This window comes from Hippocampus zosterae, chromosome 9 (assembly GCF_025434085.1).
Source record: "Hippocampus zosterae strain Florida chromosome 9, ASM2543408v3, whole genome shotgun sequence".
Taxonomy (NCBI): domain Eukaryota; kingdom Metazoa; phylum Chordata; class Actinopteri; order Syngnathiformes; family Syngnathidae; genus Hippocampus; species Hippocampus zosterae.
In genome coordinates this window covers 2,838,060-2,854,918 of record NC_067459.1, presented here as the reverse complement: position 1 = coordinate 2,854,918, position 16,859 = coordinate 2,838,060, and the positions used below count along the sequence as shown (strand labels likewise).

Below are 16,859 nucleotides of genomic sequence, written 5' to 3'. Positions count from 1 at the left end.
TGGTGGACATCCCTGTCTCTCATTGAGTGGTAAATGCAAAAGGACCCTGACCAAGAGTTATTTGTCCTAATAGAGGCCTGTGGATTAGAATAAAACTATTTGATCGAAGACGTCTTTTTAGAATAAACCAAGTCTGGTCGGAATGAATTACAATGAGAGACAAGACACCAGGGCGGCCCGGTAGTCCAGTGGTTAGCACGTGGGCTTCACAGTGCAGAGATACCCGGTTCGATTCCAGCTCCGGCCTCCCTGTGTGGAGTTTGCATGTTCTCCCCGGGCCTGCGTGGGTTTTCTCCGGGTGCTCCGGTTTCCTCCCACATTCCAAAAACATGCGCGGCAGGCTGATTGGACGCTCTAAATTGTCCCTAGGTGTGAGTGTGAGTGCGAATGGTTGTTTGTTTCTGTGTGCCCTGCGATTGGCTGGCAACCGATTCAGGGTGTCCCCCGCCTACTGCCCGGAGACAGCTGGGATCGGCTCCAGCACCCCCCGCGGCCCTAGTGAGGATCAAGCGGCTTGGAAGATGAATGAATGAATGAATGACAAGACACCAAGCTAAAACTTTAGATAACAGTTGGAAATCTATATGCAATTGGCTTAGTGGACAATTGGACTTTGCCTTTGAGAGTTGTCCCATGGCAAACCTTCTCATGGGACCATGCAGCGCAGGAGCGTCCTGATCCCAAAGTCAAGCTGACCACATACCTCCTGGTTTGCCATTTGGGGGCTCAAAAGGGACGCTTTCCTCTTCATCCAGAGCCACTAGCCGCTTCAGTATGGACCGTTACCTCGATTTTTTAGCTTTCAACAGCAGAAAGCAATCAGCGGCAGTGTGAGTCAACTTGGACATGTGCGAACATGCTCAGAAACAAGACACCGGCTAGGTTTCCAAAATACATTACCGTCATGATTATTTTATTATCAAAATGCATTACATTTGCATTAGCATCACTTCTTTCTTAAATCTTTCCGGAGGGGAACAATTGAAATAGTTACTACTATGATCCATGTAAAAATAAAACAAAACAAAAGGAATTGTTACAAAACCACAAAATAAAGTAACGTAGCATCTGGTTTTGAAGGGAACTCAAGAACAGGCCCAAATGATTAACTTCCCACCAAGTGGTCACACAGACCCTAAAAACAAATACCATGCGATAAATTCAGTGTACTATATTTCTCCATAAAAGTCTATATAACATTTCTTTCTATACAAGTACTTATATTCATACATATCATCCTATTGGGTCTTGTAAATTGAATCACTTTAAGGTGCTGGTTCATTTTGGATCACTTTTACTTGTCTGTCAGAACATTCATGTAACCCGAGTACCCTTTTGTGTATTGGTGTATTTTTGCAGCAAGTTGGATCCTGCTACTCGACCGGGCCCTCCATTTTGAAGTATTCCACACAAATGCAGTAGTTATCGCCGGTATAACAAATAGTGAGTCTCTGTTGACAGGAGGAGAATGGCTGACACTTGCTGCAGTTGGGCTAGCGTGAAACTTGAGATTCCATTGTGGTAGTCAGGACAACTAACTCTTCCGAAAGTCCATTTTTTGGGGAAAGAGTATTAAAATACAGCATTCGACAGAAAGGGAAGCAGCTCTCACAGGAGAACATAGCAGCATTTTTCAAAAATAAATTGAGTTTTTAAACAATCTTCCAAACACTGTCACAAATACTTTCCCTGGTGTTAGCATGGAATGTAAGGTTTGGTCAGAAAAATAGCTACACATATACACAATTCACTACCAATTTTTTTTGTTGATTTGCCTAAATGTACATGTATTATATCCAGGTGTATCTAAGAAACTGGGGAATGCGTGTGTGTGTGTGTGTTTTAATTATATATTTTTAAAATCTGGTAGCATCAAACCCCAGAGTGGATCATTCACTCATACAGTACACCATTTTCTGCATTCCTGTATTCCACGACCACAACGTATGACAAATGAAATTTGGAAGAAAAAAATATTCTGTGTATATATATATATATATATATATATATATATATATATATATATATATATATATATATATATATATATATATATATATATATATAAACAGATAGAATAACAATGTGAATTAAGTCATGTGTGAGGAACATAGCTCAATTTCAAATTTATTGGTGGCAGTTGCAGCACCATAAACACTGTATGAAGCTGGCTGAAGTACAACGCCAAATGTCTACTATGAAGTCCCGAGTCAACTTATAATTAACCATGACAAAATGGGATAAAAGGTGGAAAAGCATGGAAGAAAATTTTAAAAAATGGTCTGTTTCAATGATTTTCTGGGCCATCACAACCGAAGCTGGTAATAATGAGGAACGGCCCGATCTAGGAATCCTATTCCTGACATCATTAATACATAATTCTCCTTTTCCCATACCAACACTTGAGTACTGCAGCAGAGATGCAGCCATTTGCCAAATAAGATTCGTATTCACAAAAACGAAAATGATTTCAAACAACTCTTTCTGTAATGTGAGCCTCTCAAGTAATCAACTGAGCAAGGTAGAATGACAGGTGGGCTTTTAATCATTTTGTACAGACATTTGTGTGGAACTTTGTCAATGTTCATTTGCTAAATTCAGTACAAGGAAACACTAGGGACGATTTCAAGTTAAATGATTTCGTATTTTCAGCGCGTCATTCAAATTGTTGATTGCAAGATCCAAAGCCAACTGGTTTCGTGCACAATGCAATGTTTTTGTTTTTGTTGGGGGTGGGGGAAGCTGAAAAACAAAACAGTTTGTAAATTTGTAAATCAGTTTTTGCTCCATTTAGGTTTGTACAGTTATCCTAGCGTACCCGCGTACTGTAAGTGGGCTGTACAGATTTGTACAAGCTGGTACATACAAGGTCCTAAAAGCTTCCCGACTGTGTCCGTACACCGGGGCCCTGTAGTGGAGAGCGTTGGAACTGATTGATGCTCGTCCCTTGCTGTGAGAGGTTTGTTGGTCCAGAGGCCGACAGCAGCCTTGAGCTTGGGCTGCCTGACTTGAGGTTTCGAGAAACCTGCTGTTGATTCCCCCTGGATGCCGTCAAGCTCATGTCTGTGTTTGTCGGCCCATGGGCCCACGGTCCCGGGGTAGGAGACCCCAACAGGCTGCTCCTGTTCAAACGGCCCACTTTTTGGTGGTTGCTGCAACTGAGGTGATCATCCGCCTCACTGTTGCCGCTTTGCAGGTGGAGCAAGTTTCCTGGCAGCTTGGAGTCTGATGAGGTTGCTGGGGTATGCGAGGGATAGGAGGATGGAGGGTGGTCCTGAGATGGGCCGGTGTGGGAGGAGTAGTAGTAGCTCTTGCCTGACGTGGGGCTAGAGCAACTTTCAAAGGGGGATGTGGCCGTTTGCTGAAGCAACGAGGGACTAGCGGTCTGTGGGTGTCCATCTGATGACTTGACACAAGGACAAAAAAATTACTAATCGGCAGCACAGTGATAGGCTACGCACTACAACATAATCCTAAAATAAAAAAAGACTCATCCAGTATCGAGGGGCTATCATGGATAGTATAAGTGTAAAGGTGGTGTGAGTACATGTGAATGATTATTGCATACCTGATGTGAATATATAGATGGACTGTATCTTTGCGGTGGACTCTTCATTGGCGAAGGAATTGTCACTGACTGCATGTCATACTGATCTGCATCTAAAAATATGAGAAGAAAGGAACAACTATGATCTTTTTTGTCAAACTGTCATGTAAAATGTCTGCCTCACCAAGGTCTATGTCACATGGTTGGTAACATCACAACAAGACACTGATGGATAAGAATTGAGAACAGTTATAGAATGTGATTTAAGCGGAAGACCCAGAACAAAAACAGTCACAAAGACCAGAACTGGACAACACCAGGATCTGACAACTCATGATCCACAGAAGGACTGAAGATGCCAAAAGTATTTATAAACAAAATGCATGGGGATAGACCAGGGGTGGGCAAACAAAACATTGATTTCTAATTATGACAGATGGGCCGGGTCAGCACAAGATAAAGTACATATAAAAAACTGTATATGTTGACAGTCCATACCAAACATCAACAGAACAAAAGCATTAAAGTATGACCACCCTTGTTTTTAGTGAGAACAGTGAAACAACTATGGTATATGTCCTGTATGAACGTCCAAGTATGTTAACAACCTACATGTGTGACAACACAAGCAACAAAATGCAACAATATATTGCCCAAAAACTACAGCATACAGTACAGGTATGTTATACCGGAGACAAATTCCTTGTGTGTTCTACATACTTGGCCAATAAAGATGATTCTGATTCTGATGACAAAATACAGTAAACATTCCCATCCCCAGAACTCTATAGAAAGCAATATCCTTCACCCGGAATAAAAACCTATGCATTAACATTTTTAACACTCACTGTCTCGAACTTGACCTCCCTTCGATCATAAGACAGCGTTGCTCAGCTGATGTCGTGCAACGAACTTTTGAACCCAGCCACGGGACACTTTGAAGTCTTTGATGCCCATAGCGCTGTGGAACTTGATTGCACTCTTATTAGCAGTCCAGTTTGCGGAACGTTTTTAGCACGGTAACAGTCAGACCATTCCAGGAAACGTTTATTTACTTGACTGTCTGTCGAGCCGCATGCAATTCGCTCTGAGCATGGAAACACCCAGAATCGGACTGAGCAAGAATCGCTTACTTGTTTTTCAAAAGTCTCGTAGATTTGAGTCTTTCAGACTCCAAGCGTCTCCTTAATGTTTCGTACTTTGTAATCCGCTTCGTTTAATCAGATACACTTCACTTTCTCTTCCGCGGCCATACCTGTTCCTCATCGTATGGATGCCATGATCTACAGGACGTAAAAATGTTCGCAATTCCAGTAAAACTTACTGCAATCAAGAGTCACTTGCATGTCCCCGTTTTGGATCCAATGATACAAAATAGTGGCGCGGACACAATTATTGCATCGTATCGAGCAGGAGTTACTTGAGCTTGCGCTACTGCGGGCTTTCGTATCGTCTCCCCCCCCTTCCCTGTGCTCTGCAACTTCAAATAACTGCGCCACCTGCCAGGCCGGATCCGGCCCGAGGGCCGTAGTTTGCCCACCGTTCACAGGTAAAAATATTTTCAGGGCTATTTTTAATATTATGGATTGAAGGCCGTTAAAAACCAATGGTGACTGTCTATTTCCAGATTCCTGTCACATCACACACACATGTGCAACAGAAACAATGGAAGCATTTGCATGTGTATCTCAATATTTAGCTGGCTATCTGGTGTTCAATTAAACTGTTGTTCAGCCTTTGTCTTTGTTACATCATTGCTTACTTCACTCCCATCACAGCAGTAGGCCGGCTGTCCTGCCGGAAAATACACCGGTTAGACTAGCGCTAGCCAGATAAGAAAATAAGAAAACCTTTATTACTCTCGCAATGGAGAAATTCCCGATACTTGTATTACATGCAGTTGGACTTCAATTGACTCCAAAATGCACTTCAAAAAATGGATAGCTGGATGGATAGTTGAAAGAGCAACCTGGGTTCTGCTGTTCGACCAGGGACAGCGGGGGATCCTGGTGATTAAGGTAAGCAACTGTCTTTAACTGAAGGTTGATCCTTTGTTCCAGTTAGCGTCTATGTATACTCGATATTTTTTTCAAAAAGGTGAATTTGAGGCTTGATAAAGCATGTAGCTCAAACACCAAAAAGTGCACTTAATTCACTATGATGATAAAATTGGATGTTACATTTTCTTGAACTCTGATGTTTTTTTTTTTTGTTAGCAGAAGTACAATAACAGTACTATGCCACTCAAATGGATTTGAGAGTCTGTGGTTAAATGTTTAACTATTTGAGGTACAAGCTCAGCTCTTAAGCACCATGTTTAACAGTGTAGACACAAACACCAATAATCTGGGGTATCCCTTGTACGCAACTGGTGGGCGCAAGAGAAGGCATAGTCAACAACGTAACGTCACATCTGTTGCTATCATGGCACCTTGCATTAAAATTAACCGGGGGTATTGCGGTTGTGCTGGTTTGATGACTTCAAAAACTTGATACAAAGATGGGAACAACAGATACAATTATATAGATTTTTAATTATAAGACACATATTGATCCAATTTTCCTGTCTTGCTTCGTTTTCCCATCAATACCTCAAAATGGGCCGTCAAAGGCACCCTAAAAGTCTGTATCTCACTGAGGGGCAAATGCTTGCGAGCGAATCAAATTTAGGGTTTTGTCAGGGTTCGTAAGAGGGGGCAAACATGTTCACAAACACTTTTCCTTGTAGCAAGAAATTTTGAAGATGTTCAAAAATGCAAATCCTCTGTTTGGCTAACAATGAATATCAAGTGTTTGCACAACTGGTAAGCATTTGTGTATGGTCATAAAACATGTTTCCAAAAATTGTTTTTTATTGGCCAGTGCTTGAGAATACTCTTGTTGAGTTGAACTAATACAAATACTAGCAAGGTTAAGGCCAAAAAATAGGTCTTTGACTTCAAAGAATCATGCAAACGTCCCCGTTGGTATCGAAGTATCTTTGGGTCGCACAAAAAAAAATGCGTCATAAGACACGTTGAATTGGAATAACGTAGGCTTTTCCAAAATAGGGACCAATTCACCCCTCCGAGAGTCGTCACCTTACCGTGGTGGAGGGGTTTGTGTGTCCCAATGATCCTAGAAGCTAAGTTGTCTGGGGCTTTAGGCCCCTGGCAGGGTCACCCATGGCAAACAGGTTCTAGGTGAGGGGCAGGAGAAAGCACGGCTGAAAGACCCCTATGATGAATGAAATAAATGGATCTAGGTTTCCCTTGCCCGGACGCGGGTCACCGGGGCCCCCCCCCCTCTGGAGCCAGGCCTGGAAGTGGGGCTCGTTGGCAAGCGCCTGGTGGCCGGGCCTACACCCATGGGGCCCGGTCGTGCACAGCCCGAAGAGGCAACGTGGGTCCCCCTTCCCATGGGCTCACCACCCATGAGAGGGGCCAAAGGGGTCGGGTGCTATGTGAGCTGGGCGGCAGCCAAAGGCGGGGACCCTGGCGGTCCGATCCTCGGCTGCAGAAGCTAGCTCTTGGGACATGGAATGTCACCTCTCTGGCAGGGAAGGAGCCCGAGCTGGTGTGTGAGGCAGAGAATTTCCGACTGGATATAGTCGGACTTGCCTCCACACACAGCCTGGGTTCTGGTACCAGTTCTCTCGAGAGGGGTTGGACTCCCTTCCACTCTGGAGTTGCTCACGGTGAGAGGCGCAGAGCAGTTGTGGGCATACTCATTGCCCCCCGGCTCAGTGCCTGTACATTGGGGTTCACACCGGTAGACGAAAGGGTTGCCTTGCTCAGCCTTCGGGTGGGGGGACGGGTCCTGACTGTTGTTTGTGCATATGCACCAAACAGCAGCTCAGCATACCCACCCTTTTTGGAGTACTCTACACCCTTAGCAGGGTCCTTGAGGGTATGTGGGAATTCGCCCAACCAGTCTACATGTGTTTTGTGGACTTGGAGAAGGCGTTTGACCGTGTCCCTCGGGGAGTTCTGTGGGGGGTGCTTCGTGGGTATGGGGTACCGAACCCCCTGATACGGGCTGTTCGGTCACTATACCACCGATGTCAGAGTTTGGTTCGCATTGCCGGCAGTAAGTCGGAATCGTTTCCAGTGGGGGTAGGACTCCGCCAAGGCTGCCCTTTGTCGCCGATTCTGTTCATAACCTTTATGGACAGAATTTCTAGGCGCAGCCGAAGCGTTGATGGGGTCCGTTTTGGGGGCTGCAGTATTGCATCCCTGCATTTTGCAGATGATGTGGTGCTGTTGGCTCCTTCAAACGGGGCTCTCCAACTCTCACTGGAGCGTTTCACAGCCGAGTGTGAAGCGGTTGGGATGAAAATCAGCACCTCCAAATCTGAAACCATGGTCCTCAGTCGGAAAAGGGTGGAGTGCCCCCTCCGGGTCGGGGAGGAGATCTTGCCCCAAGTGGAGGAGTTCAAGTATCTTGGGGTCTTGTTCACGAGTGGGGGTAGGAGGGAGTGGGAGATCAACAGGCGGATCGGTGCAGCGTCTGCTGTGATGCGGACGTTGTATCGGTCTGTCGTGGTGAAGAAGGAGCTGAGCCAATGGGCGAAGCTCTCAATTTACCGGTCGATCTACGTCCCAACCCTATGGTCACGAGCTATGGGTCGTGACCGAAAGAACGAGATCCCGGATACAAGCGGCTGAAATGAGTTTTCTCCGCAGGGTGTCCGGGCTCTCCCTTAGAGATAAGGTGAGAAGCTCAGTCATCCGGGAGGGGCTCAGAGTCGAGCCGCTTCTCCTCCACATCGAGAGGAGCCAGATGAGGTGGCTTGGGCATCTGATTCGGATGCCTCCTGAGCGCCTCCCCGGTTAGGTGTTCCAGTCATGTCCCACCGGTAGGAGACCCCGAGGAAGACCCAGGACACGCTGGAGAGACTATGTCACCCAGCTTGCCTGGGAACGACTCGGGATCCCCCGGGGAGAGCTGGAAGAAGTAGCTAGGGAGAGGGAAGTCTGGGCTTCCCTGCTAAAGCTGTTGCCCCCGCGACCCGGCCCCGGATAAGCGGCAGATGATGGATGGATGGTTGGATGGATGGATGGATGCATGGATGGATGGATGGGACCAATTCAACCAAAAAAAATTATAATAATTGAAACATTGAGAATTAGGTCATCAGTGTTACTTCACCTATTTTTTTCCCTTGGAAAACTTGACAATTCTGTATTGAAGCAGTACAGCTCCTTCTGCACATTACCGTCTTCAATTCAGGGATTTGTCCAATAAGGAGTACCCTTTTGCCCATCGCCTTCCACAAAAACGTATTGCATCCGTACCGAGTACTGTCATCAGCAGTGACCAATGTTGGGTAAGTTACTCCCAGAAAGCAATGTGGTTCATATTAGTTGCTTGCATTTGAAAGTAATAGGTTTATTTACAACCGTAGCGTCTTTGTCGAGTAACGAGTTACTTTTTTAAAATTGGCGATTCATAGATTTTAATGTTTCCGACACTTTAAAAACCATCGGAATCATTGATTTGATTACTATTTGTATAAGATAACCTTTATTTGGCCCACACTGGGGAAATTTGCAATTTCATCAATGAGTATCAATAACAAGATTTATTATTAAAAAGTAGAACTGTCAAACGATTAAAATATTTAATCTAATTAAAAATGAAACTGTCATAATTAACTCAAATGAACGGAAAAATTAATCGTGATTACTCACACATTTTTTATCGTTTCTGAATGTTCATTTACTTTTTTGTCCTATTTTTCCCCATTTTAATGCTCTCATCAACATGGAATCATGAATCATTTTTCTATGTGCCAAATGCAAATATTCACTGAAATAACAATTTCGATTTTCAATTTTACATGAACATTTTTCACTTGGAGCAGTTATTCACACATAATCTCTCACACAATATTACTGTTCATCGACAACAGTGAAAAAAAATATTTTGTCACACAACAGCTGCTTTAACAGCTTTTTTTATGAAATCAAAACAGAGCAATATAACATTATAAAGTGCACATCGAAGGTAAACTAGTACTCAGCCTCTGGTGGATTTTAACCATGGTAGCATCCTTCATTTTTCTCAAGTTTGCTTTGAACTCAGCAGTCTGTTTCTGTATGTTAGTTGAAGAATAACTAGACACCGGACACCAGTGTTCGTTATGTGCCGCTGTATTCAAAATTGCCGGCCGTACAAACAAGCGCACGTACTTCACCCGTGCTGCTGGGGCAAACCATTCTGAAAGAGGCGGGTTTCACCCCCCCTCTTTCACAGTCAGGCTATGTTGATTGTGTTGGTCTCTACGGTTTTGTGTAGACCTCATTTTGGATGACTACACTTGGTTCGATGACAACCCTGGAGACATTTTATTTTCACTCGGTCGCTACTACTGCATTGCACTGTCACTGTCAGACGAACACAGAGAAGCTCCACCCGCTCTATTTATATGGACACAGAACACTGTAACCTTCCACACAAAATAGTTCCAAACAAGTAACAATCGCGTCAGTGGCATACATCGTATACCTGATACATCGTATCATTAATAGAGAGGTATCAACAATTTGCCCATAAGAAATATGAGGACAAAGTAGCTACAATATAAATTGATTATTTTATAGGAGAACAAATGGATAAATCCATATGCATATTCTTTCTTTCTACTTTATTGCAGACACAGGTCCATACAAGCAAAATGAAAAAAGAAAAACAGAAAGATAAGTATCAAAAAGACAAAACTGAACATGTGATCAAGTATGGCGCCAATGCAGTCTGAAGTGAATCGATAGCAACTTTTCACTGGGCTGACCACGGCTTTGATTGTATGCTTCTCTGACTTGTCGAGGCGACAGACGAAGGGAAAAATCCACTGTCGTAGTAGTGCATCGAATGTTGGTAATCTTTAAGAAGCAAATAATTGACTAGCACTGTCCCACCTTGGAACTCAAAGAAGGAGCTTCAATGCATCATTACAGGGAGTTTCTTTTGCCTCTTCTTAGTTGGAGCATAGCTGAGCAATGTAACATATGCCCTGAAATATAAGCACTTAACAAAATCTGAGCACATTGAACACTTTCTTAACAGCAAAGTAGCCGGAGAGTATCTTTTAGGGTATATCTGATATGTTTTATGCCACGGAGTCAAACTCAAGGCCCGGGGGCCAGATCTGGCCCGCCACATCATTTTATGTGGCCCGCGAAAGCAAATCAAAGATGTCAACTTCCATGATGCTTGCCAAAATATGGACCAAAATTTCTCATAAGTAATAAATAAATGAGAGATATTGTCAGCATTTTTGATGCCAATCCCCCCATGACAGCAACTTAAACAATAGCTGAATAATCTGTTATTATTGACTTTTTAAAATGGTTTCAGTGATAATGGCTTTCCATGGTAACTGGTAACTAAAATGTGACCCGCAATGAAAATGGGGTTGCCACCCCTGATTTATGCCATAGCGCATAGCATGTTATTTGCAAAACACCTGATTCAAATGATCAGATCATCACCAAGCTCTGCGCAAGCCTGACATTGAATCTGTTCATTTCAATCAGGTATGTTGAAACAGGGAGACTTGGAAATCATGCAGGACAGACGCCCCTCCAGGACCTGAGTTTGACACCCATGCTATAGCGGGAGCACACATTCAACATCGGCTTCAAACCATTAGAACTAGATGAGCTCAAAAGGACCAGGTCATTCATACCACTTGCTTAAGAATTCTCCAGCATGTTATTTGCATCAGAGCTAATCTGCTTAGAAATTCCTCCTGATTCTCCTGTCATTCATGAGGCATGTAAACATTAGAACTGTACAATTATTTTTTTATTTGAATGAAATTCTAGCCCAATGGCCAAAACAACAGTTAACTTTAACACCTTGCCCAGTGGGTCATATTTAACATTCTACATCATGGCTACATACCCAGCTTTCCTTAAACATTTTCACGCCGAGACCAGTTGTGGACTCAACCACCCCATGAAAGTCCTTGTTTTCGTGTTCAATTTCTCCTGATCTTGTTTCTTGAAGGCATAAAATGTCACACCCGACAAGCAGTGCGTCCACCACCAAGCGACTTGACTTTTCTGAAACAGTGTGACCTCGCAACCCGCGAGTGATGTCGTTAACGATCCGCATTATTACTCCTTGTTGGCTGCCTTCAGGGGAATTGGTCGCTACTCCTCAGCTGCAGAAAGCGCTTCAATTTCACCATCGGGCAAGCAAGCCATCTTGCCGAGAGCCAGTGGATTCTTTATTAGCCCATGGGGTGCTCCTCTGGGGTTAGGTTGAGGCTTGTCGTAGCATCGGACAAACGTTCCGGTGGGTCAAAGCTGCGGGTCGTACATTTCCACCACATCATTGTATTCAGCAGTGATGCAATACAAATGACAGTTTTTTTGCTACGTCTCATCTTTTTATCTTCCGGCCCAGCTTTTCCTTCAAGTAATTACAAAGAGTGCTGGCGTCCACATTGAGATCAAACTTGGTTGCAAATACACTCATCATCTCTGTTTTGACGGCCGGTAGACTTCTCCCAGTCCTCGTCCCGGTTATTCGGACATCTTCCTTGTCTTGCGGGAGTTGTAATTAAGTGCGTGCTATGTAGCGTGACGTTGGGCAGCACTCTTTGGTCTCCTTCCTTCACCACGCTCCACGCTGGAGGCTGTGTGACTTCTGATACTGTGTGACTTCTGATACTGTTTTGGTTTGATGATGACCAACGATCACACCAGACGCTACTTGTCACCCACCCATGACCTCCAACGGGGGTGGGAGGGGCTAACATCAGGAGAACCCAGTGAATCAGCTGGAAATCGCTCGAGTTTGAGAAATCCTCCATGCAAGTCATCTGGGCATCAAGTGCAGCAGAAACATCCAGAATGTTTCACAAGCAGAACCTGAGTGTTCATCGTGATTTTGCGATGGGTCAATGTCAGCAGTTATTTGCCGCATTCTTCCCAGGAGTGCCGACACGTCCACATGATGAAATGACAGAGGAGGTAATTGATCCAGAAATGCAAAATAAATCTTGGGATAGCTTCTCCACATGAATTGGGCACTTGTGAGCACAATTTAACATTGCTCATGTCCTTCTCTTGACCCCTGAGCGTGAGCCAGCACTTGTGTGGAACAAACTCTGACAAAACGCCCTCAGCAGATTCAGTTCTTTCGGAGCTGACATGCTGGTAACCGACGAAATATTATTGTGGCCCAGGGTTTTCACTTTAATCACCATAAAGTTCAGAAGTTCATCTTCAAATCTAACTTTTCCATCTTGAGTTCGGTAGATGATCTCTAGTTTAACTCTGAAAACTTCATGGAAAATAAACCGGTGCAGGTAGTTGCACCGCTAGTATTTTCAGAAAGATTTTGACTGTTTACTGTATCCCATCCAGGCGGGAAAATGCTGCATATTCATTCCTTTTGTCATCATACCAAAGTGTGAGTTTGGTTATTGTTTGGGCAACCAAACAAGTGTTTTAAAGTTTTCCATTTCAGTTGAACATCCCATTTTTTACATTCATTTCTTCATACCAGATTCTTTTTCTGTTGAACTATTGCTCCTCTTGAGCATCTGCTCCATCTTCATGCTTCTCAGCACTCGTTCCAGTGCCCCTTGGCCTTCACGTAGACGTTCAACACTGGTGGGGACCATCCTAAAATGGTGAAAAGAGATGAGTTAATCTTGATCAGAATTTTTATAAAAATGTAATTAATCAGAGATGGGCATTCTGTCCCTGGGATGGAACAGTCGGTCCTGGCTGGATGCTCATTTCGGGTACGGAGGATGATAGGTTTTGTCAAAAAGACGGACTAAGCAAAAAGAGAGGTGGGTTTTCTTCTGCCCACGTGATCATCCCTAACTGGGTCAAGTTAGGGATGATCAGACACCTATTTTACAAATGACTGATAGACACACGTCCAGGCTGTTTTGTGGGCGTAATCCACCAAAACACTACTTCAGGCCAAATGTGCCACTTGTCATTGTGTTTGGATGTGGGAGTGACTTCACTTTGCTTGAGCGGACAAGAGGAGGAGCACTCTTCTCCAGTCCCAAAAATTTTACACATCACCAATGAGTGAGTCTATTTACTGACGGTGTATGTTTTGGCAGCTAAAAGTTATATTGATTTCAACAGTTGTAAACAATTCAAGCCAGCCGGTTAAGAAAGCTGGCCATGTTGTATCCCTCGCAGTCCCGCCCCACACCATGTCTGTGCGCCCGCTTGTGTACCGTATTTTCATGACTAAAAGGCGCCATTAAAAGTCTTAAATTTTCTCCAAAATGGACAGGACGCCTTATGATGCGGAGCGTCTTGTGCATGCACTAAGTTCCAAAACCTGACTGACAGCCGACACGCTGTTTATATAGAGAAAAGGCGGAAGTGACTGTGGACAGGCATGCGGCAAACAAGTCGGCCAATCAGTGACGGGTGGGCGTTTATATATGCATATATGCATATATGGAGAGAGAGAGAGAGAGAGAGAGAGAGAGAGAGAGAGAGAGAGAGAGAGAGAGAGAGAGAGAGAGAGAGAGAGAGAGAGAGAGAAGGCAGCTGTGAGAGAGGACAGGCATGCGGGGGAGAAGTCCGCCAATGAGTGAAGGGTGGGCGTGTAAGTGGACGCTAAAGGGACGCCTCAAGCAGGTACCAACACTTGTATAGAGTGTGGCTATGTGCATTGTTGCAAAACAACTTCGGTTTTGGTTTCTAAGAACCCCTGAAAATAAATTCTACAAAGAGACACGCCTACGAAGAAGCTCAATTCAAACTTCAAGCCATCGGTTATGCTTTTGGCATGCGTGCCCATCTCACAGCAGCGGTGAAAAACCAAGTCAAGCAAATGAACTCCGAGCTTGCCGTTATTCCCGGAGGCTTGACTAAAGAACTCCAACCACTGGACATCTGCATCAACCGGGCGTTCAAAGTAAAGTTGCGACCGGGCGTTCAAAGTAAAGTTGCGAACGGCATGGGAACAATGGATGATCGATGGCGTACACAACTTTACAAAGAGTGAGAGGCAGCGCTGGGCGAGTTGCGCCACAATTTGCGAATGGATTGTGGCTGCTTGGACGAACGTGTCTGCTTGCACTGTTGTTCGAGTTTTTGGCAAAGCCGGCATAATTTCTGTGGAGCCACATGGCAATGAGAGTGACTCTGGCAACGAGAGGGAACACAGCGTTTTTGATGGATTACCGGCACTTGCACAATTCAATTCTGATACAGAGGATGAGGACTTTGATGGATTTCTGGGTGATGATTGATCGAAAAACGTGAGTACATTGTACGATGGCTAAATAAAATACAACGGAACTCAGTTATGCTTCCGTTGCCTTTTTAAAAACGTGTTTTTAGCTTGTATCTGTACGTCTTTGCATGCTACCGTATGCTTCAAGCTAACGTGTATTTAGCGTGCGCGCATGCATGCCGTATGTTTAAGCTGGCGTATGTTTTACCACTTTAAAACTGCGACCAATAATACAGTGTGTTTTGTCTATGTGTAAAATACAGAGATAGAGATAATAATGAGACTGCGCCCAACCATACGGTGCGCCGAATGGTCGTGAAAATACGGTATGTATGTGTGTATATGTGTGTGTGTGTTTACTTTATTCGGCTACGTCTGCTTATTCATTCGCATGATGTTTTATTTATTTATTGTTTACATTATTCAACTGCATCTGCATTTTCATGCGCCTGCATGTGACATATTCTGGACGTTTTTGACAGCGACATGAGGCGGGTCAAAGTTCATTTCATCCGACTCGGGCGAAATGGGCTAAGGACAAAAATTGCCTTGGAATGCTTCAAACGCGCCACTTGTCACCCAAGTGCACGTACTGCATTAGAACACGCTGGTGGAGCACAGGGAAGCGTAGATAGATGTATTTATTAATTCCAATACACCAGACTCAAGCTCCGCTGCTGGAAAGAGGGTTTTTTTTCAACACCCGACAACACCCTCCTTCCTGCCTCTGTCACGTCGCGTGCTCGCCGACAGGTGGCGGATTTTTCCCTCCGCCTGTTCGGTGCACCTGCTCTCAATCTCGGACTGATTGCCCTCCTATATGAATGAGACTCCGGCAGTCCTTCCACTGCCGGAGAATTCCTTACCGTGCCATTGCTCTAGATCGCTAATCTCGTCGCTTAAACCATTTTCTCGCTGCCCTATTGCCTTACGGCCACTACTTTCGTGTATTTCGTGTTATGACCAAATTGTCATCGTTACGGTTCTCCTTTTCCGATAGTTCCTCGCCCTTTATTCGTTTCGCGAGCGTTTTCGGTTGTCTTCCTTATTTTCCTGGTCCTTATTTGACCAGCGCTTTCTGTTACCGTTTTCCCTGTTCGGGCTCCTTTTGTTCGTTATTAAAACCCTTTATTTCTTACAAGATTTTTTCGTTGTCTGCTTTCTCCGGGGATCCACCTCGTTTTTTTTCTGTTGTGCACGAGGCGATTTCTCATCGCCTCGGGCGCAACGTGACAGCCTCGTGGCTGGTCTACCTCAAGGGCCACTTACAAGGGGCAATTTGAGGAGGAGAAGCAGCATGGGGCCACACACACACACAAAATCACATATTTTTGGTGTGCAAAGTGGTCCATTCACAATCAATTGTGCGTTAGCTTGTTATAAATTTTTTTTGACTGGAGGTATTAAAATATTGGTAACATGAAATGGGATTCAAGTGGCTGTTAGCCTCTCTCACATAGCGTCATACACAGATGCTTTTTTTTGTGAAAAAGGCACGGTCTGGTGATGGAAGCGGTTTAAAAGGACGAGGATACAGGACAATTATTTTATGACTAAGGACGTCAGGATGTTGACAGAAGGGTGCCCAGGTCGGGAACGGAAAACAGAGGACGGACCGGCAAAATAGGGTAACGTGCCCATTTCTGAAATTAATTCTAATAGTTTGCTCTCACCACTGTGTGGTCCTATCTGGGTGTTTCGCTTGCACACATGAGCTGTGGTGGTCTGGAGGACTGACAGCCTCGATCTGAGGGATGGAACTGCTGTGTCCTGATGAAGGTGTGCAGTTGTGCGGGGAGGCAATGGGATGCATCAAGTAGCGGGAATGGTGGATCTCCTGGATGTGGTGAGAGCCGGCTCCAGTTGGGGTGCTACCCAGAGATGAACCGCAGCTGGATCGCTCGGGATCGCGGCTGCTAACTTGCTTCCTCTTACGGTACTCCAGCAATGAAACCTGAGAGGGAGAAATGTGATGTGATATCTTCTGATGACGAGCACACTTCAACAAAAAAAAATACTGTGTCGTTCAAATTACCCCAGGCACATTGATAGAGGAAGTTAGGACTACATGCACATCTTTAAATGAAATTCAGCTAGGTGT

At 44.5% G+C, this 16,859-nt stretch overlaps 1 protein-coding gene across 3 annotated transcripts in view; it reads right to left on the bottom strand.

The window, feature by feature from the left end:
* Positions 1-879: 879 nt before the first annotated feature.
* setd5 (SET domain containing 5) overlaps positions 880-16,859 on the bottom strand; it is a 77,271-nt gene continuing 61,291 nt past the window's right edge. For all 3 annotated transcript variants that reach the window (XM_052075009.1, XM_052075010.1, XM_052075011.1), the window contains exons 22-25: positions 16,432-16,712; positions 13,046-13,167; positions 3,569-3,660; positions 880-3,406 (exon numbers count right to left, since the gene is read on the bottom strand). In XM_052075009.1, coding sequence (XP_051930969.1) covers positions 2,873-3,406; positions 3,569-3,660; positions 13,046-13,167; positions 16,432-16,712 — 1,029 coding nt within the window. In that variant the 3' untranslated portion in view covers positions 880-2,872. The remainder of the gene's footprint in view (positions 3,407-3,568; positions 3,661-13,045; positions 13,168-16,431; positions 16,713-16,859) is intronic.